The sequence below is a fragment of the Hydra viridissima genome, unplaced genomic scaffold, assembly GCF_058129835.1.
Source record: "Hydra viridissima isolate aposymbiotic clone 2 unplaced genomic scaffold, HvirCarnegie_v1 scaffold_1, whole genome shotgun sequence".
NCBI classification, from domain to species: domain Eukaryota; kingdom Metazoa; phylum Cnidaria; class Hydrozoa; order Anthoathecata; family Hydridae; genus Hydra; species Hydra viridissima.
This window is the reverse complement of record NW_028324300.1, coordinates 3,286,917-3,310,157: the sequence shown is the minus strand read 5'-3', so window position 1 is coordinate 3,310,157 and position 23,241 is coordinate 3,286,917. Positions and strand designations below refer to the sequence as shown.

The following is a 23,241-nucleotide window of genomic DNA, read 5'->3' as shown; positions in this document are numbered from 1 at the left end:
AGGTGCAGGCGAGCTGCCGAGTGAGCTAAGTGTTTATAGAGTCAAGCGCTCCATCTAAAGGTGGATTTGTAGAGAGCGTGGTCTCACACTCTCTACTCCTCAAGCAGATCAATTTTGAACTCAGTTATTAGTTGCATAACATTTGATGCATTTTCTAGGTCATAAATTTGAAATTCAATTCGTAAAATAAGTTCATAAATATTAAATCAAGTAATCGCTTGCACACAATGATGCTATTTAAGCAAAGCAAAGATTGCTACCATACTGATATGTTTGCACAACCGCCCAGCCACAGTTTTTGCACTTGCTATATAGACGCTTTACTATGAGCAATTTTGTTGCCAAAGCTGAACCACTGAGACATTTGTTTGAAACTATAGCAATAAAATTTAAGATAAAACAAATACACAAACTTGTATACACTCTTTCAAAAGCATTTTAAGATATAATAGCATTAAAATCCATTAAGTTCAATCAATAACCGGCAGTTCAATTAAGTTCTAACAATAATCTGTTTTACTAAGTGTCATTTAGATCTTATTCAAATGTTTTGAAACTATTCATTCGAGGTTCCATTATCTGACTCTTTGAGTACGGTTGCCCCCGTCATGAGTATGCACATTTAAAGTATTACGTAAATTTATTAATTTGCCGTTCAATTCCTTTCTGCTCATAACTTAAGAGTGCCAACGAAGTCGACAAAAATATGAATTCCTATTACATCACCTCTATCGTAATGTAAGTTGATATTTTGGTTTATATATATTAGTTTGTATATATATATATTTATATATATATATATACATATATATATATATATATATATATATATATATATATATATATATATATATATATATATATATATATATATATATATATATATATATATATATATATATATATTGGTTTGTATAACAACTTATTAGCGAGAATTAAATTTAACGAGAGTATATTAATAATGAGCAGAGAAAGAAACATTTTTAGTTTTTTGAGCATAAACAAAACCAGGATTAGGTAAAAAATGATTCAAAGAATTAAGTGCCATAAACATTAGGTTTAGCAATGTTAATTATTGTAGGACTCCTAAAAGTGTGGTTTTAAATCGTTTATGTTTAACTTTTGGTTGAATCTAAACCTTAGCGCAAGCATTCTCTTAAGAACAGTTTTAACGTCAACTCTGCGACCTAAATGCAAAACGATACCAAGAATCGCGTTTAAGCATGTTATATATACAGTAAGAAAAAAGTAATTATTTTCATTTACCATACAACCGGATTTTTACTTCTGGAAAATCTATTTCACATAATACGTGAATTTTATGTTAAAAAGAAAATGCTAGTAAATTTAATTCACAAAATTATTAGAGAATCAAATTTTCTTTCCTTCAAAGCATTTTTAAGCTCTTATGGGGATGATTAAAAGATATGACAACGACGCTTTTATGAATTGAATAGCAACTTTTATCAACTTAAATTCATAGGGATTAAGTTGAGCTGTGGAGATTTTATTTTTAATAGAAGTTTTTTTTTTAATTTTATTGTTAATAAAAGTTTTTTTAGAGCTTGTATTAATGCATGACTTTAAGTAGAAGAAATAACTTGTGGCCAAGATTTTAACTTAAACCATGCCTCTATTGTACTGTGTAAATTTATAAAGAAATAATAAAGACTTTAGCGAAAATTTTACCAAAATTTAAATACTTTGGTAATGTCGGAAATGTATATGGCAGCCACACATGTAAAATGATGAGTAAGGATTATACTATAAAAATGTTTGATCAAAAGAAGTGAGATGGTATCAAGAGGCTGCTATCGTTTTCCAGATGCATCCTGCTACATATGAAGTAAGTTCACCAAGACAAGAGTAACACTTAAAGAAATGTGTACAGCTTAAAAAGCATATTTTGGCGCACCAGTTAGAGATAAGACTTGGGCACTTCATTTTGCTTGTGAGCACTAAATAAAATTTTAAGAAGGTAAGAATAAAGTGATCTTATTTTAACAGTTTAACCTAACATAGGTATAACATAATTAAAATTGATCTGTTAAAAACAAATATATCAATTCTTTTTCATTATGGTGCAGAGAGGAAAAAAGAGCCATAAAGAGTAATATATCACACAACTGCTATTTTTTTATGATTGATCTTCCAAACTCAGAACTGGAGAAAATGCACCACATATTTCTTATCAAAACATTCCACCTTCTATTGCACCAGTACCACACTGTGCAATCATCCTGTACCCGCACCTATGGCAAGGAATAAACCATCAGAAGAAAAAAGCAGCAGCTTAAAAGGCACTGGAGTCACTGAAAAAGGATATGATTTTCTGAGGTGGACGTAAACAAAAATACTCAAAATCCAAACCAGGAATAATTTAATAAACTTTTTAAGATCTTTGCCTAACAAAGTCAATTCTAAGGCTGAAGGAGTGGAATTTGTTGGATGAAAATGTACAAGTAAAAGCAGTTCTAACGCTTTTTTAAGAAAAAAATACTTATGCTGCTGCAATGATGTATTAGGCTTGTTTGAAGCTATTGGAATTCCATGTAATCCAGATGAATGGAGATTCTTCATTGACAGTTCTTCCAAAAGTTTTAAAGCTGTACTTCTGCACAATGGAAACAAGTATTCATCTTTTGGCTTAATAAGTACATTTAAAGGAGGACAGATAAGTACATATAAAGGAGAACAGTGGCAAGCTTTTACTCAGAACTTTGAAATGTAATGGTATTGGGAGGTTATTGAAGACTTCAAGTTGGTAGCATTTCTAATGGGATTCCATAGAGGTTTTACAAAACTTCCATGCTTTCTCTCTCTTTGGAATAATAGAGACAGAGCGGTACATAAAAAGAAAAAAGACTAAAATGAAGGACTGAGTTCTCAGTGGGAAAGCACTCTGTCCAATATGAGCTATTAGTGGATCTTCAAAAGGATTTGTTTCCTCAATTGCACATCAAACTGAGACTGATGAAGCAGTTTGTTACTGGTCTTAACAAAGACTCTGCATGATTATAGTATCTTAAAGACTTCTTTCACAAACTATCAGAGGTATAGGTGTAAGCTGATGTCTTTATTGGACCACATGTTAGGAGAATTATAGAGTATTTCTATATTTCTAAAAAATCTTTCAAGGAAGGAGAAGAAAGCCGAGGAAACTTTTATTGCTGTTGTACAAAGCTTTCTTAACAACAACAAGGCTAAAAATTATGTAAAACTAGCTCAAATCTTGACAAAAAAATGGGCTGTTTTTTGACAAAAACTCAACTTGAAAGCATCAAAAACAGTTTAAAAGTAATAATAGGTGTTTTCCTATGCTTTGCACTAAGAAATTATAGTAACTTGCTGGGGATAAAAATAGTGAATACCTATAAAAATTCTAACTTTTAAGAAATCAATAAGTTTCTTTTTAGTTTTAAAGATAATTTAATTTTTCAAAAGCATGGATTTCTATTGCATCACCTGCATTCTAATGTAAATTGATATTAATGGAAAACGAATTGATACTTGTTCGTAAATTAAATTTAATAGAAATATAATAAAAACGAGCAAGAAAGAAAATGCTTTAGAGAACAAAAGTTTTAATGTTTTAATATTGTCGGACATGTGTATAGCAACCGCAGTTTATCAAAATGAGCTAGAAAATTCAAAATAAAACAATTTTATGCATCAACAAATTTAAAACTTCAACAATATTACTGCGTTTTGACAAAAAACTGAACTCAAACTACAAGTTAGCGTTAAAATATGCATTCATTTAGCTAAAATATTTTTTATAAATATTTGTATTATCTAAAAAAAAAGATACACCATGTGACAAAAACAAAGGCTATTCTTAAAAAAACTTTATTATTTTCTAATTCGTTAATTTAAAGTAAAAATACTTCGAAAAAAATATCATTTTGAAATTTTATTAAAGCAGTTTAGGCTTTATTTTTCATTCTTGATAAAAATTTTCTAGAACTAAAAACTAAAAGTTTTTTGCTCAAAACGTTTTACGTTGCACAGTCCAACATTGAAAAATTTTTTAACAACATTCCCTGATTTTTTTGTTCTGAGTAGAGACGAAAATCATAATATCAAAAGTGCAAAACCCATATTTTTTTAACATTTAAAAAGATGTAATTTGAGAAAGTCATTGTTATGATTTAAATAAATGTGTATTTCAATATACTAAAACATAAGATAAATCAAAATAATATTAGGTTGACATTAGTATATTTTACCTTCAGTACTATTTCTTGTTTTCCCTTAATGTTCTGCTTCTTTGCTTACAGTATGTTTTCTTTCAGTAAACATAAACCCCCGTTTTTTTTTTTCCGCGTGCTCCATGTATGTGCTCCATGTTTGGCTACCTGCAGTTGTAAAAGCTTTCTTAGCTCTATTTCTTAGATGTGTGAAGTGAGTGTGAATAAAAACATTTTTAGCTAAGTAATGCAATTTCTGAAATGAATCAAAATAACAAGATTGGTAAAGATATTTTATCTCTTAGAGTGCCTTTTTTCCCCATTTCTAAATGCTAAATAAGTCATCTTGTGAGTGAATCACAGGTGATACAAAAATTTTATTACTGATACAATTTTAGTATCAAAAAGTACATAAGATATGGCTGTTTCAATGTTTTTCTAAGATATTTTTTTGTTGCACTGTTTTATGCATTTTTGGTTAAAGTTTGTATGCTAATATATCAGCAAAGTTTTTTAAAGTGAATTGGAATTAACCTTTTTATTTAGGATCCAATTATTGAAGCATGGTGCAAAGATGAGTCCGACAAATTGTAATTTTTCCTTAAGCGAGACTGTTTGTGAATTCACTTCATTAACTGATGTATCAAACGGAGTTCCATCTAACATAACATCTCTTACTTTGCCATTCAATTTGTTCATTGACCCTTCTGGTGTGTTCAAATCATTATTTTCATTAAGAATTCTTCGCTTCACTTCGAACCCAATAACTACCATTCCCTCAGACACATTCAACTCATCAACTTCATTGACCGAAATTTACCTCAACAACACTAAAATATCAAGTCTTCAGCCAGACACATTCAATTCATTAACTTCATTAAAAATTCTAGATTTGTCATCCAATCAATTATCCAGTCTTCCTCTTGACTTATTCAAGCCATTAACTTCACTTACAACTCTTCAATTATCCTTCAACCAATTAACCAGTCTTCCAACTGGCTTATTCAAGTCGTTAACTTTATTAAAAGAACTTTATCTATCTGACAACCAAATATCCAGTCTCCAGACTGACATGTTCAACTCATTAAACTCATTAACATCACTTGATTTAAGTTCCAACCAAATATCCATTCTTCCATCTGGTGCATTTAATTCATTGCCAACTCTAAGCAGCCTTTTTTTTATCTAATAACCAAATTTCTAATCTTTCGTCTGACGTATTTATATCATTAACTTCATTATCAACACTTTCTTTAAGTTCTAACAAAATTTCTAGCCTTCCTTATGACATTTTTAAATCATTAACTTATTTAACCTTGCTTGATTTATCTCATAATCAGATACCCAGTCTTCCGTCTGATGTATTCAGTTCATTAACTACACTGAAACGTCTTCTTTTGTCACGCAACCAATTATCCAGTCTCCCCCCTAAATTATTCAGTTCATTAGCTTCACTAAAAATTCTTCAGTTGCCATTTAACCAATTATCCAGTTTTCCATCTGAGGTATTCAATTCATCAACTTCATTAAAAACTCTTAATTTGTCACACAATAAAATTTCCAATCTTCCTCCAGACATTTTTAAGTCATTAACTTCATTAACATCTCTCGATTTATTTTACAACCAAATATCCAGTCTTCAGTCTAACATATTCAACTCATTAGCATCTTTAGCATCACTTTGGTTAGGCTTTAATCAATTATCCAACCTTCCTCCAGACATTTTCAAATCCTTAACTTCATTAACAGAACTTGATTTAAGCTTCAACAATATATCCAGTCTTCCGCCAGATATTTTTAAGAACTTAACTTCTATAAGCCAGCTTAATTTATCTAACAATCCGATTTCCAGTCTTTCTTTTTATGTGTTCACTTCATTAACTTCATTATCAGTTCTTCAGTTAAATTCCATTCAAATATCCAGCCTTCCTTCTGATGCATTCAGTACATTAACTTCATTATCCAGTCTACAACAACAAAATATCTAGCCTACCGTCGGACATATTTATGTCATTAACTTCATTAACGTTTCTTGATTTACAATACAATCAAATTGCGAGCCTACCACCTAACATTTTCCAACCGACAACTTCATTAAGTATGGTAAATTTGAATAACAATTCCTTTAACTGTGATTGTAATCTTGCAAGCGCCACCAAGTTAATGTAAGCAACAAAAGTATTGATTTCTGGCGAGTGCTTTGATAATATAACAAGAAGTTTTATCACGCTGGGAGAGTTGAAAGAAACAGGTATTTGTAATGAATGAAATGAATTAGCGTTCAATTATTTTATTCAAATTATTGAAGTGTTACAAACATTAATGACTTCGAATAGTTCATTAACATTTGTAACACTAAAATAACTATCTTGTTTTTTTGTTTTTTGTTTTTTGGGGGGAGGGGTATTGCAAAATTCGTCTTACTAATTTACTCTGAGATAGACAACGAAGGTTTATTCAATTACTAAATTTAAAAGCTCTTGCACACAATTGTCTGTTTTAACCCTATATCCTTTTGCAATAAATTAAAGTTAAACTTTATTAGTAATTTACCATCGAAGTTTCATTCCAAGCAAAAATATAAAATTGCTGAATTATTTTTGTTAATTTGGATTTCCGTGTAAATACGCTAAGAAATGATTATTCTGCGAATGCACGAGAAATCAACATATTTATCTCAAAGTAATATCTTACTCAAAATTATTAAGCAATGATATTCTTTTAAAAATATCTTTCTTTCTTTATTTTATAAATGTTAACATATGTTTTTTACTTTTATGAAGATAGGTGCAATTTAATGCCGAATAACTGCTCACCAAATGCCAGCTATGTAAATTTAAATGGCAGTTTCAACTGCATATGTAAAAATGGTTTCCAAACAAAATCAGGAGTGGTTGAAACATCAACAGATGTATGTGAAGGTGAATTCATTTTTTTCCCTCATTTTTCCAAATTATCAATTTATAAAAATATAGCAGTAAAATTATGAACGCTAGACAGATCCATATTATTACTTTTTCTTCTTAAGAGCTGGATACGTTTTTCATGTGCCGAAACTAAATATTCGACGGTAATCTATAGCATAAAGTTAACATGGTTAAATCAAGTACGACTTAAATCTCTATAGACTAGTTACTGCTGCAAGCCTACGACAACTTAAAATGGTTTGCCGTAGATTGTGGCGGTCGTGTGACGGTTCTTTTTTTCACTATTATTAAATAATGATTTAGACAGATTTTCTTTAAACATTCTTTTATATTCAAATCCTAGCTGAAAGTATTACGAGTAATATATGTTGTACTTTTCAAACCACAAGAGCCTAGAACTTGGGAGCGAACTTTTAAGTTTGAATAATCTTGAATTTGTTGGGCATATTTATCTTTTGACTGATGAAGTAATTGCTGGCTGGACCAGAGTTGTTAGTGGGTTGGGTTAACCCATGGGTTGGGTTGGGTTGGGTTGGGTTGGGTTGAGGAAGTATAACCCACTGATAACCCACGCCTTAGCTGCATTTTCATTGTATTTTCGCCGTTTCACCGTTATGTTTATTTCATTATTTGCGCTTAAGATTTAACGGATTTGCTATCGAATGACGCAGTTTTATTAAAGCCAACCGTCGAAATTCGTGATGTGACTGACGGCATAAAAGATATATTTGAAGGTATGGAGAAGGTTACTGAACCAACTATGCAACTAGTAGTTCCGTCTTACTACCTACTGATTAAGCGGCTTCAACCTGCACCAGGATTGACAACAGCAGCAGCAACATTTCGGCAAAAACTCATTAAATACTTAGATTTAAAGTTTTGGACATCTATTAAAGCAATGCATTGACTATCTTGTTTCCTAGATCCCTCTTTCAGAAATTTTGCATTTATACCTAATGTGACGGCGGCTGACAAAAGATTTAAGCGTGACTTGCTCAATGACGTCGATCAGTGGCTTCTGGCTGAAATGCAGCCCGCTGCTACACAAATTGCCAGAAAAGCAGCAGCAGAAGAATTGATGGAACAAGGTGTCCAACTCCAATTGGAAGCGCCAGCAAAGAAGAGAAGAACGGACCCGTTTGATGAGCTGCGAACAATGCAGTCAACGCGAGATCGGCCACAGACGCAAGACGCGCAATTACATAATGAAGCAACAGTGCTACAGGAGACTTGCCAACATGAACTGTCCAGCTACAAGAGTCTTCGTGTTACTGCTGCGTGCAAGAATCCCGTAACCTTCTGGAAGGACAACGCAGCCGATTATCCCATTCTAGCAGCAACATCTCGCAGACTATACTGCATATCAGCAAGCTCTGCGCAGTCAGAAAGAGACTTTTCTTCTGTTGGGCACTCCATTACAGACACAAGGTCGCAACTATCACCGGCTAACGTAGAAGCTATCGAATTAGTACGCTGGGGAATGCGAAATGACATGTTTCACTAATATAGTGCTCATTTATGTTAAAGCTGTTCTTTGTTAGTTTGCTTACTAACACATATAGTGACAGTAACTGAGTAACAACATATTATTTGTATCTAATATGGTTGTATAGGCTAGAATGTATTAAAATGTCGCCAATTTAACGGTATAATTATACATGTTTGCATGCACTCCGTGGGTCAACCCATGGGTTGGGTTGGGTTCATGTGGCAGTGGGTTGGGTTGGGTTGGGTTCAATTTTCTTAACCCACTAACAACTCTAGGCTGGACAATTGTGAAAAAGTCCTTTTTGCAAAAGGTTTTATTGTTTGAATAAGTTTTTTCGGCATAAAAGTTTATATAGCTTTTTTGAACGATGAGTTACATTTCTAAATCAATAGATTCGTTCGGAGTTTTCTTTTTAAATAATGAACGACCGAATCCAAACATTCAGCCGAAACCAAAATTATATAAATTTTGGTTTCTTGAACTTCAAGAAACCAAAATTTATTTATAATTTATAAAACCTGAAATCAATACCGATTTTTGACCGAAATCGAAACCGAAACCGAAACGGGCCGAAACTTAAAAACAATATCTAAATAATATAAAATAAGAACTGTACAAGTAAAGTGTGTCCCATAAGTCATGTCGTGAATAACGTCTTGTTTTGCTTTGTTTTTAGCAAGCTAGTAAAAGTTTATAAAAATTCATATCAATACAATACAAAGATATAGAAAAAAACTTGCAGCTGCATGCTCATGATAACCTACCTGTAACTTGGGATTTAACAGCAATGATCCAAAGCATGCTGTGAGATCAGTAACATGTTGGGGTTGATCAAAGTGCGCTTCAGTTATAAAGAATAAAGGCTTCTTAACAAAAAATTAACAGTAGTTTTAATGTTTTGATGTAGACTTTTAAACAGCACTACCTTTTTGTTTGATTTGCTGTTTCTATGATCACAACGAAAAGTTGTGATCTTAGAAGTAGCACAAACAAGTAGTGCTGTTTTTGGAAATTAAATATTTGATATTATTGTTTTTTACAGCATGCGCTTTTAATATCCGCAGTTAGGCGCTCTTTTTAAAACATTTTTTGTAAGAATCTTTGTTTTGATTTATGGTTTTCGAATCTTTGATTCTTACGTAAACAAATAATAAAATGAAAAACTTGATTTTTTTACGATGAAAATAAAAAATGAGTGTCATCTCTTGGGTGTTACATCTATAGAGCATTATAGCAAGAGGATTGTTAAAGGAATGGTGTATGGCTAAACGAACTGTTTATGATACTACAAGTCATTCTTTCTTCTTGATGATTCAGGGGGCAAAATGAATACAGATATGTCCATCAAAAACTTCAAAGACTATTTCCTGGCATCTCTAACTTCAACCTTGATAAAAAAAGTTGTGTACCAGCAGAATGGGCCTCAATCCCATATAGCAGGAGTGGTTTTGAAAAAACATGCCGGATTTTTAAGAATTTATTTAGTTGCCACCAAGCTCTCCAGATTTAAACCCTCTAAACTAAAGTACATGGGCATATATTGAGTTAAAGGTCTATACATCTTCCCGCAACCTTATTGCAGTTTTGAAGGTCTCTTTCATCAAGCAGTGGAATGCCATACCCATGGAGCAAAATATGAAGACATGTAAGAGGTTTAGGTCCAGAATTAAGGTTGGGATGGAGGGCAATAGTTCAAACATTGAGTAACTTAATTGAAAATCATTGGAAAATGACAGAAATAATTTATTTTTCCGAAAGTATTTTCTTGTTCACTTGTTCTTACGACCTATCATTTTCAAAAATTATTGCAGATTTTATGGGCGCATACTACATTTCCCTAATTAAAAAAGAAATTAAATTTACTCTAATGAAAAAAATCCTTCATGTGCTATTTCCGTTATTACATCTGTATATTTTGACAAATTTCTTTGGTGTTATATGATAATAATGATTTAAAATAATATATTTTGTATAAAAAGGTGAAATTTACATTTTATTTAGGATTTTTTTTTTGTATATTTGTTCCTGAAGTGGAAAATTGTAATGTTCTATGATTGGTTAACATGTTCAATTGAAGGCAAATCAACTTAAGCTAACTCAGCTCGCGATTCCCTAACGCTGTGACTTCGACAATTGGCTATTATATTGTGAGGCGGGTCTTTTATAAGTTTCTTCATACATATTTAAGAGAATGGGGATGGGGTTTTTAGTGTTTCTTATAGGTTAGGAGGTTTGGGTTAAAGGTGTTTGGGTATATGGGGAACCTCTTGGTTCTGTGTAGTGGTAGCACTCTGACTTATTCTTGTCAGCACGCGTACTTTTCTTTACGCGAAAATTTTGTTTAAACTTTAATAACAACAATCATTTTTCTTTAATATACTTTAATCGTTAATAAAAAATCTCCCCACTTAAAAATTATATAATTACTATTTCTTCAAAACTCCTTTTATAAAATCAAACCTCCGGTCTACTTATTTCCCGTGTAACCTAAAACTCTGTATCAACTCTTCTCTTCGTAATTCATAAAGATTTGTCTTGTATCTCCTCCTTTCGTATCTCTTAACAAACTCCTGATTGACCACTGACTGACTCTCATTCCACTTTGGCTCTCCACTTCACTGATCAACCCGATTCTCCACTGATTTTTTTTTTCTTCTGTTGCGTTTCTCTCTTTTTATATTGGTTATAATGCTTTGGGCGTTGGCGTCTTTTCGTTTTTTATTCTTTATTGTGTAAAATATTAATTAATGACTTAAGGTAGTTTTATTGTTATAAATAGCATCTTGTTTTTCTTAGAATTAGCTTCCTTACAATGTATAGTAAAACTTCAAACGAGCCCGGCTTTATTTTCCAAATCCCCGCTACGTCTTAATAAACTTATTACCCTATAGCTTGTCTTATGGCGGTGAACCTGGGTCTGTTTTGTAAAGTTTATTATATGCATTTCAAATCAAGAAACAACATGTCATGCTGTGTAAAAGTAACTATTGGGTGTTAGCAATTAAATTTGTCTGATTTCAACTAAGTTTACTTTCATTTTAAGTCATAAAAACATCAAAGTGTTAGTATTTTTGGCATTAATTCAAAAATGTGAAGTAAGTTTAGTTAATGCAATATCTGACGAAGAAATACTTTAAACTGCTAAATTAGTAGTAAGTTTTGGACGCGTTTTCAACTCTGATTGATTTGAAAAGTAAACAAGCTGTTCCAGCAAAAAAGTTAGCTGTTTAAAAATTATCCAAAAGATCTCAATGCTAAGTTTATCCCTCTTTTTTTTTTTTTTTTCTTTACGTAATTGAAAGTCATACTCTTATTCCGAGTTCAACCTTGAAGAGGTGTGTCATCGCTCATCGCAGGGCAATATATCTCTAGTAATTGAAAAATGTTGTCCTGGGAAAAAATATGCCACACCTTCTCATTGTTTAGTTTTAAATAACAAATATTGAAAAAGATCGTTTGTATTTAAAATTAATCATTTTGAATTCAATTCAATCAAAACTTTAACTTGTATGAAGTTTATGAAAAAGCGCGCTCTTTAAAATATCTATTTCATAATAAATATTTTTACAATTTGATATAAATCTTAAAGCAGAGACAATTCCTTTTTTTCAGATATCGATGAGTGCTTGACCAAATGCTTGTCGCCAAATGGATTATGTCATAATTATGTAAGCGGTTATCGTTGCTTTTGTTATGAAGATTATCTATGGAATGAAATTACATTTCAATGCAAACGTAAGTAAAATCAACTAAAGTTTTAGATAATAATTGCCCTTATTTGGTCCAAAAGAGCTTTAACTTGTAATCAGATTTAGTAACAATCAGTCCTAAGTATATTTTAGAACATCTGATGCAAGATTTACAGTAACTACATTCAAATTTCATTTTTTAACTCTTTTATTTTTGAATTTCATTATAATCCTGGTTTCTTTTGTCAGTAGACACAAATACCATTTAGCTTTTTTTTATTTAAAATACTGTATCCTGCTTTATGAATAAAAATATACAACTTCTCTTCAGTTTAACCCTTTCATGCACCAATTATTTTTCCATAACTAACATAACACATAAAAAATCATCTACAAAATGACAGCGGTACTATGAAATGTTTTAATTAGACTTTTTCTACAGCCTTTTTCAACTCTCATTTTTAAAATAATATTGTTTTCAATCGGTTAGAATGCACCATTTGAATTGGGGAAGCTTAGTTTAATTTGTTGTTATAAAACAACCCAGCGCATGAAAGGGTTAAAAGAAAGTCAGGAAAATAATAAACTATTTCCCATATTTTTTCAAAGTGGTACTTGCTTTCTACGACTAAATAATAGTATTTATGCAAATTTGGTAAAAATGGAAAAGAGAAAATTTAAAGGTTTAGGTTATCCCCGTAAACAAAAGGCAATAACTTAATTTCCCTTTATACTTTTAAGTTTTCAGATTTTATTTCCGGAAAAATGTATACTATAAGGAATTTTTAAATTTGAAAACACCACTTTAAAAATACCACTTTTAAAAAGAGTTCTTTGGAGAAAATCTGTTCAATTTTTTATATCCATATTTGCATACGCAGTTTTTGTGAATCCAAAAGTATTTTTGCTAAATTATATTCTTCCTACCTTTTATTTTTAGGAGATAGAAATGCAGTTTTTAGAAAACTGTATAAAGTTACAAAAAGACTTAGAAGTAAAGGGTGTTATTTTATTCATAAGAAGTGTTCCTTGTAAAGAGTTTGAGCCTTTGGAATTCATGCATCAAAGTGTATTTTAAAAAAAAAATTTTTGCTTGTATTGCTAAATAGTTGCGTTATGCTTGCAACATGCTAAACTTCTCACAACATTATCATAAAATTTGTTACATTTTACTGAAAAATTTCTGGAAAAACAGTCAAAAATCTATGAATTATAGCTGTTACGAAATAAGTATAGAGTGTATTAAGATAGTTTGTATATTGACGTAGTTGAATATTAAGACAGAGATTGTAAAAAAATTATTTTGAGTTTATGAACGACATGGTTATTATATACAATAACTCTAGTGTGTTAAAAAAAGTTATATATTCTGTTTGTATTTATTGAATTAGAAAGAAATAAAAAACAGAAAAAAAGGAATGTTTATTAACGGGTAGTTTTGCAATTAAAAGTTCTTATTTACATTTTCTATGGATAATTACTAAATAAACCATAAACCCTAATATTAATAAATATTACTAAATTGCTAGAAATAGTTGTTTATAGAATTCTACTAAGAGGAAAGTTTTAGCTCTTAAACCATTCACCGATCCATTTGAGGTTACTTTATAGGCCAGTGCGCGTATCCCAGCTAGCACACATACATTGGACCAACGTCGGCACAACGTCGGAAGCGTTGGTTTATTTTAAAATAAACCACCCAGCAGGCACAAAATGTTGAAATAACGTTGTGTGCCTGCTGGGCAGCGCTTCCGACATTGTGCCGACGTTGAACCAATGTATGCGTGCTAACTGAGATATGTCAAGATTCTTTAACGAGTTAAGTAAAAAGGCTGTAGAATTACACAAACTATCTAAAAAACATTTAAGATTGAAAGAAAAACAAGCTGACGCTTTCAGCATACTTACCAAGTGATTTTGTTTGGCTCATTCTGATCGATACAAAGATGAACAGTTAAAAATAAAAAAAAGAATAATTATGAATTGGGAAGAATTTTCTTACCATTTCTTTCCATGATTATTAATTTTTTTAACTGTTCACAGAAAAGGTGTCGAGTGAAATCCAATTTGCTGTATAAGTAGATCTTTAACAACAGTTTACCTAAAGTCGTCATGAGAGAGAAAGAAATATTTACTATCGGGTATTGAAAAACTGCATGTACAGTAGCGTGCAAAAGTTTATAAACAGCTAAATTTTTCAAATTTTTTCGTCCTATAATGTGATTAAATAGTATTACTTACTCAAAAAAATGATAACTTGTAACGAAAAGGAGAAAATCAAACTTTATTGAAAACATAGCCGTGCAAAAGTTTAAAAACAATTGAAAAATTCAAAAAAGAGATATTTCTGATTCTTCCAAAATTTTTAATAACACCACATTGGTATTTTGTTGGATAGCCTCTAGATTTTAACATTGCTTAACAACAGCAACATAGAGTCAACTAAGTTGATAAGAACATCTACGGGGATATTTGCCCAACATTCCAAAAGCACCAGGAATAAATGATTTTTATTGGTCGGTTTTTCGTCTTTCAGTTGACCAAATGTTACCAAAGATGTTCAATTGGATTTAAATCTGCGTTTTGAGAAGCCCAAATCAAAGTAGGAATTTTTTGAAGAATTTGCACGGTGCTTTAGATTGTTGCTTTGCTGGAAAATTAAACCACAAGGCATTTTGTCCATTCCATGTGGCAGCATAGCATTCTTGACAATATCTAAATTACATTCTGATCCATTATGTCTTCAAAGCGATGAAGTTGATAAATAGAATCACTATTGAAAGATCCCCAAATCATTAAATTGCCATCACCATGCTTAACTGTTGGCATTTGATACTTAGGAGGAAGAGTTTGATCTTTCGGAAGTCTCATGTAATTGATAACATTGTTTCCAAACATACAAAACTGATTTGTCACTAAATAAGACTTTTGACCATTCTTTTGAAATCCAATCCAAGCGATCTTTTACAAATTTCATTTGGATTGAGTAATTTTTTTATAATATTTATGGTTTTTTGACAGGGCAAGTACCAAACAAATTAAGCAGACGCAGAAAAGTTTTGCAGTATCTACGCTGCACTTAACACCATAATTATTGCTCAAAATATCATTTAATTCGACAGCACTTCTGCGGAAATCTTGATTTGATTTTTTAACCTAAGTTCTATCTTGATGTTCTGCAGTTATCTTTGGCCTGGACGATGCTTATTTTCAAGTGTCTTTTGGTCTCTGTATCTCTTTACTAGTACGCTATTTGTTGATTTAGCCACATCATAAAGCCCAAACATTTGCTTACAAGGAATCCTTCTCTAAAGCAAGTATTATTAAAGTTTTCTTTTCTCTTGACAATTCCTTTGGCTTTCGCATTTTTTTAAAATTCAATTTAAGTTAAATATTATCTCCAGTAAAATAATTTTAACATAAATACATTTTTCTTAATGAAGTTTTGATTTTCTAAATGGGGTATGGAATTGTTGATAAACTTTTGCACGGTTATGTTTTTAATTAAATTTGAATTACTCCCTTCCGGTACAAGCTATCTTTTTTTTTTTTGAATAAATTATGCTATGTAATCAAATTATATGAACAATTGTTCAAAATTTCATTCATTTTCAGTGAAAACTCAAAAAGTTGTTAAAACTAAAATATCTTCATCATTTATCTTATGTTGCAAAAACACTGTAATTATTTTTTAGTTAGAGGTTTTGTTACACTCAAATTGGATTGAACAATGACGAAATAGATGTTTTAGATTTTGATAAAATCAAATATACTCAACCTTATCAAGAACCTGAAAATCCTGTAAACATTCTAAAAACAAATAATATTCAAGTTCAGATGGATATCATTTCAGGATCTTATGTAAATGGACCAACATCTAAAGTTATTCATTCCTTTATTCCAAATGTTTCTTTTGGATTTAAAATATTTGAAACTGCATCAAACTTGGTTTTTCTTGCAGTCCTCCAATATGCAATCAATGGAATAGGTATAATATTGAATGATCCAGATGGAAACTTGTCAAGTCTTAGAGGAGAAAAAATATCCATGATTATGACTTACGTGAAGTGTAAAGCAGATTCAATTTTTAGTTCAAGTGCGGTCAAGCACGCTCGTCAAGAACCGCGCAGAGCGCTAAATCGCTGAATGATTTTAAGATTACTAACGTAATAAAAAATTCTAGTTTACAAATTTGGATAAACTGAAAATTTTATTAAGAGCAGTTATAAACAAAACTTTCATCATGTTAATGAACTTAAATCTATTACTAAAATAATGGAAATTAAACGCTTTTGGAAAAACTCAATAAGATCAAATTAAGTAACATCATTAGTGAGAAATGCAAGCCTGTAGTAATAACATGTAGTAAAGTAATACACAAACAGCTAAATGAGCAAACTGATCTCATCACAATGTTAAATAAAAATGAAAAAGATTATGTCAATATTTTTTCAATGATAACAACAAGTAGAATGTAAAAATGGGTATAAAATATGATATTAAAAATGTTAATAAAGTTGCTGAGCTTATAGTAAATGACGAAATATAGCATATCACTGTAAAAGCCTTATCACTTTCAATAGTGCATACCATCTTAACATAGTTGATGTTATAATTTTTAAATTTGTTGGTACACCACGAAAAGGAATTGTAAGTTTACTCATAAAAATTGATTTTTGATTTTTTACTAATAACAATGGCTGTTGAATAAATTCGGATTATGTTGCTAATAATAAATTGTTTACTAAAACATTTGAAGTACTATGAGTGGTCCTCAGCTATCGTCATTTACTAAAACATTTGAAGTACTATGAGTGGTCCTTCAGCTATCGTCATTTACTAAAACATTTGAAGTGCTATGAGTGGTCCTTCAGCTATCGTAATTAACTAAATAACAGGTTTAGTTGATTGTCGAGATGCATCTACCAAAAATTGCGATACATGGAAGTTAATGAGACTTATGTGAACAAATACTTAACAAGTTGAATGCTTTTAAGCATGCAACTTGTAAAATATTTATTCACATAAGTCTCATTAACTTCCATGTATCACAATTTTCGGTAGATGCATCTCCATACTAAAACATTAAAATGTTTTAGTATGCAATGGAGTTCATTCTCAAATATTTTTATTTACAATAAATCTAAATTCAGCTTCTGGTGTAGATGATACATTGAACATATTTATAGTTTATTGATTAAAATGCTTCACTGCAAATATTTATACGGCAGTAAATGAATTGTTTATTTATAATAATGAAGGATGGGATAAATTTGTTTGTTTTATTTGACATGACGATTTGGTAATTTGATTAAATGGAACGCCAGTAGTTCAGGCTAGAGCAAATAATGGAGCTCTAAGTTAATTAATGTCTTTTTTTTCATTGGGATATTCCTGGTAGAACTCTTAGGTAAATTAATTATAGAACTTCACATCACGTTTATCTACTGTTAATAGGGGAAAGTGGGGTAATATGGGATACTTAATTTTAACGACCTATAAAAATGAAATTTTAAAAATTAATGTTGTTGCTAATAGTCAGTTTCAATAGCTATCAAATATCATTCCTGTAAAAGATGAGTCTCAAAGCTTCAATACACTTTGAGAAAATTTTAAAAACAGAAAATGTTTGGACACCTGATCAATGTCAGCTAAGGATGGTAATAAGTTATGGAAGATCTTAAAAATCAATGAAACAAAACAAAAATCTATAAAAAAAAATAAAAACAGCTTTAATATTAAAAAAAAAAGAAAAGATTAATAAAAAAGAATTTCAATTTTTAATCGCTGTCAATGCATAAATCACATTTAAATTCGTCTTCATCAACCCCTGCACATTCTGTGTGGGCCCATTTTCTGCAAGTTTGGCACATGACCCACTGCTCTGCTTGGCCATCTTCCGAGAATAAGCCAGTACAGTATATGCACGGAGTGTCATTATCAACCATTAACGCACTCGTCATTGTTGCGCCTGTTTGTTTTGACTTTTATTTTCGACTGAAAAAAAGTTTTTTTTCAATTTTGATTTTTCTTTTGTCTTTTCATTTTTTTCAGGGTTCTCACTAAGCGATTGTTTGTAAGGGGAACTTGTCAGCACGGCAGTAAATCCCTTACGCCTTCTGGTTCTGTTCACCCTTTATTTGGCTACGGGGTAAGGATTTATGTCACTAGCCAACATGGGTGTATCACTAGAGGTGCTGGCCACTGGCGGATGTTGCGATTGAATGGTTATCTCACTTTTAGGGGCAGGCATTTCTGTTGTTTCTGCCGCTTTAAACTCCCACTCCTGAAATATATTCCTATTCACTAGCCAAATTCCAGTCTTTTTATATCCATTAACTGCTGTTGCGAGGCTGGCAGTGCGCAGATAGGCCTTCGCAAATATAAAAGTTATTTGGAATTCTGTGACGACTCGCCCAGGATGTGAGCGGAGCCACATCTGAATCTCGGAGTCATAATAAATAGTTAACGGATTCATAAATGCAACATCAAGAGTTGCATTCTGTGAGTGCAGTGCGGTGGGAGACAGATAGTTGTTATAAAAATGTTGTCTAGCCAAATTGATGGCCTCCAAATTCTTGTTATGTGAGGCATGATCATGCAATATAAGTAAAGCAGGGCTTTTTTGACTAGGCTTTACACATTCAATGAAATGTCTGAGCCATTGGGTAAACAATTCAAGTTGAATCCAGCCAATCATACGACAGGTCTTATGACAGGCATAAGTAGATCCTGCTGGTGCGCCGTCCATCAACTCCATTTTCATGCGCTGTCAAGGAAAAATAAACATAGGTGGGATATATGTCCCAGATGCACTCATGCAAAGTATTGTAGTAACCAAACGTCCTCTTTCAGCTGAAGAAAGTATGCCAACTTGTCTTTTCCCTTTCAGTGCTATTATTTTGACATTATTGAACTGAACAGTGGTAATGCCCTTTTCATCCACATTAAAAATTTGATGAGGTTTAAATTTCTTCTCATCAATTTCCCTTTCCAAAAGGTCAAACAATTTGCCCACATTTACTTTGTTAAATGCTGTAGCTCTTGCAATGGAAGTGTATTCTACGGTTCTTATAGATAAGTGCGAATGTTGTCTTAAAAACGGTGCTAGCCAGTCTTTTCCAGCTCTTTCTTTTGCAGTGTTAAAACGGTTGGGAATACCGTTAACTTTTGAAAGCTGAAAGGCCAGTCTACGGACATCTAAGCTGGTAAGTCCAAAAAGCCTGGCTTCCATTTTTACTATGTAATCAGCCAGACTTGATTCAAATTTGGAAGAGAAAATGGGTTTTCGTCCAAGTGGGAGACTGGTCAATTCTTGTACTGGATGATCGTTGCATTTTACCTTGCGCTCCAAAGTAGACTGAGGGACATTGAAAACATTGCTAACTTTTAGATAGCCAATTTCTTTTTTTCTAACGGCATTAATAGCTGCTGTCACAACTTCTGCTGATAAAGCAGAATCTATGACAGCAGCTATTAATGACATAATCTAAAAATGATAAAGCTTTTTTAGCGTAAAAAGAAATTTTAAAAACTAACATATTTATCTTTATGACTAATAATATGACTTAAGGAAGTTGTTAGTGTCTATTTAATTAATGCACTTTAAAATCCTGAACATTTTTACAGAACTGTTGGATCTTAAGGTAGTTTATACTAATGAATACTGTTGTTGGTTTTTTTTAGCTTTTTTTTATCATGAATAACAATATTGGTTATAAATTGTTTATTTTTAAATCTCAAGTTAATACTTAACACACCCAGTTTAAAAATTAATGTTAATGAAACTCCTGGCTAGCTCAATACTGAAAATGCAATAAAAGCAGAATTAGCATTGAAAATATACTAAGATGAAAAGAAAATAATGGAAATAACGTGGGTAATATGGGATGATACCCCATATTCCCCCATTTAGGCATCTCATATTACCCCACTATATAGCACACATCTAATTTTTTTTTTTTTTATGTACCACGTGGAATGGACCACCTTTAAAAGGTATTTATGTTTAATAATTGGTCAGGTATTAATTAAATTCTGAATATAGTAAGATAGTTTACTTTTTTAGACTATTTTGGCCTCCTGTAACAAAGTCGATGTTATGTAAGGTTCACTGGCGAAAACTTGCAAGACTTTTTTCAGACGCTAATAATTCGAAAGAGAACAACTTATACTTGCGGAAGTAACCTCCTGACATTAGCCTTGTTTCCAATTCAACAAATATTTTATAGCACTGACCTATAAGTAGATAATAGGAGTATCCCTTATTACCCACTATCCCATACTACCCAACTTTCCCCTACTCAATTAACATTTGTAGACTTAGTTCAAAAAGGTATTGCATTGTTAGATGGAGATGCGCAACTTTTGCTCTTTACAAAGGATTCAATATTCCAACAGACACTATAAAATCACATCATAATGCATTTTGTGCTAGATATTTGGTTGATTGTGTCCCAATTCTTTTATAAATAAAAAAATATTTAAGATAATAAAAATGACAAATTTGTTCTAAAGAAAAACAATATCATATTTAAATGATACAATTTCTTCCCTATTTTATGGAAAGATCTTGTTTATGTAAAGAATCACAAAAATAAAGAGGTTGAATACAAATTTAATGACAATTTTTTTGATGTATTTGAAGACTATGATGAAGAACATGATTGAGAAGTAAAGTTTATTGGTGATAATTTGGTTAAAAAATCCCAAAAAAACTCTTGTAAATTCTCTTTTAGAGACAATTTGATTATAGTATTCTTGATTTGTAATATTCGCATACACCTGCACCTTTACATTCTATACGCTGATTATTAGCTCTAAAGTGAATACAAAAAAACCCTTTTCTAGTCTTACCCTCAATTAAACATAGTCTACACTGTGGCGTTTTACCATACTCCTATTTAACCAGCGTTTATTCGATACTAAAAAACTCTCACAAGGATTGCATGCCCTCATTTTTCGCTCAGCTAACATAAACTGATCAATTTTTCTTATCCTTCCTACATCTTAAACATTTCTTTTCAATTTTTTTTATTTGCACAAAAATTATTTAAATAATTTTTTTTTTTCAAATCCTTTGTAAATATAATGGTTCATAGTTTACCATGCATTTATGGTTGCCATCATTAATTTTTTCATTTTAATGTGGGTTGGTTAACTAAAGAGTTTTTAGCATTTTATCGCTATTATTATGAGACAAGTTTATATTGTCATTGTTTTCTTAAGAGTCTACATCAATTATTTGTTCATAAATTCTTTCTGTTGCGCATGTTGTTCCCTTAAAGTTTTGATACCAGCTGTTTGAGTTTACAGTTGCAATTCGGTGATAATTTTAAGGATTTTGTTTCACTTCTTGCTCTTCTTTTCTTACTTATAATGTCACGTGGAATAAATGGTAAGAACAAAAGAAAAAGTAGACAAAAAAGCATTAACACAAAAAAACACTAATAAGCTAAAATAGGTTAGATATACTGCAAATGAAACGTACACCTTCTCGGGCGGCTTGTTCTTTAAAAGCTCTAATCTTTTTCTAAGAAAATGTGTTTAAACAACTAAGTTCATAAAATATATAATTCACGTAACTTTTAACACATGAGAACGAAAACAAAAATTAAAAAACGGGTATCAAACAGATGGTAAAAAGACTTCAGTATTGGAAAAAAAACATAAAACTAAATAACAGACCAGGTATTTATATACTTTACTCTTCAAAGTTACTTTAAACAATTATTAAATTATTAAATTCTTATTAAATTCTGAAGAAGTTTTATAAAGTTTTATTATTCTCGTTTTCTTCCTCTAAATACCTATTAACCCTTCGGCTCAGAAAAGTTTCTGCTCTCTAATCATAATTTTCTTATATATTTTTTGCGTAACGAAAAGTAAATTTTTTATTAAATCATTTATGCGGCTTTTGAAATTTTCTAGCAGATTCTACAAAACGCTCTTTCAGAAAACAGCTATGTTTAACTGTAAGCCTTTTGCTTAAGTCTTTAATTGGGTGATTTGGATTGTGGTCTTTCTTTCACTGTGTAACATTAATGTAAACTGAGAATTGAGCATTCATTATTACATTCCGACTTATCTAATAAAACCAAAATATCTTCATTTATCTTATGTTGCAAAAACAGTGTAATTATTTTTTTTGGAGGTTTTGTTACACTCAAATTGGATTGATTAGTTCTAATATATCTCAGTAATCCTCAAACGGATCATCTTTCCATCTGCTTCAGATTGCAACACCATCAAAGGTATTGATTAACAATTGCCATGTAAATTTGATCAAAGCTGTTAAACTTATTCATAGTAATACTTTATAAGGTAAATAGAAAAAACAAGCTTGTAACATAAATGCAATTTTTTAAAATGAGTGGAGTAGATGAGAACTTTGAAAAATTCGTTTTCAGCAGTAGAAATTGAGAATCTCATGTGATTAGTGATTTCTCAAATAGCAATGACCATCCTGTAAGATGAAAATTTAGTTAACTTATTTTCCGGAAAGTGACGCATTTTTTCTGAAAATAGTCTAAAACTCGTAAAATCAAAGGAAAATATGTTTTAAATTTTTGGTTTCAAATTCGTGTAGATAGCTACTATTACCTACCTAAAAATAAGTGAGAAGTACACAATGCTTTCGTAACCAATGCGTGAAACCAATAAAATCACTAAAAAAAGTCTGTGTCGAAAATAACTTTTTAGCGATTTGAAACCTGCAACTTCAATCATAAAACATTTGCCGAAAATAAGTTTATAACATTAGTTACTAAAGTTTATAATGTCAGATACTAAAATTACTTACGAAAAATAAGGTAAAATAAAACATACGTAAAACTAACTAACTGCATTTACAGAGCAACAACAAGATACTCTAAGTAAACATACATACATACATACATACATACATACATACATACATACATACATACATACATACATACATACAT

General features: G+C 31.1%; 1 protein-coding gene and 1 pseudogene across 2 annotated transcripts; both read left to right on the top strand.

The window, feature by feature from the left end:
- The first annotated feature begins 589 nt into the window (after positions 1–589).
- On the top strand, positions 590–6,321 carry LOC149892919 (uncharacterized; annotated as a pseudogene). The gene is made up of 2 exons (XR_016454656.1): positions 590–738; positions 4,737–6,321. The product of XR_016454656.1 is annotated as an uncharacterized LOC149892919 (transcript).
- LOC149892918 (putative adhesion G protein-coupled receptor E4P) lies at positions 6,264–13,656 on the top strand. The gene is made up of 4 exons (XM_090094649.1): positions 6,264–6,441; positions 6,974–7,111; positions 12,219–12,341; positions 13,236–13,656. The coding sequence occupies exons 2-4, from the start codon at positions 6,988–6,990 to the stop codon at positions 13,328–13,330; spliced, it is 342 nt and encodes a 113-aa protein (XP_089950775.1). The 5' UTR covers positions 6,264–6,441; positions 6,974–6,987; the 3' UTR covers positions 13,331–13,656.
- Positions 13,657–23,241: the final 9,585 nt, after the last annotated feature.

Bases quoted from the DNA above. Each gene is read 5' to 3' on its own strand.
- LOC149892918 (XM_090094649.1), top strand. From the start codon at position 6,988: ATGCCGAATAACTGCTCACCAAATGCCAGCTATGTAAATTTAAATGGC. The intron at 7,112-12,218 runs GTGAATTCATTT...CCTTTTTTTCAG, and splicing joins ATCAACAGATGTATGTGAAG to ATATCGATGAGTGCTTGACC. The intron at 12,342-13,235 runs GTAAGTAAAATC...TTTTATTTTTAG, and splicing joins AATTACATTTCAATGCAAAC to GAGATAGAAATGCAGTTTTT.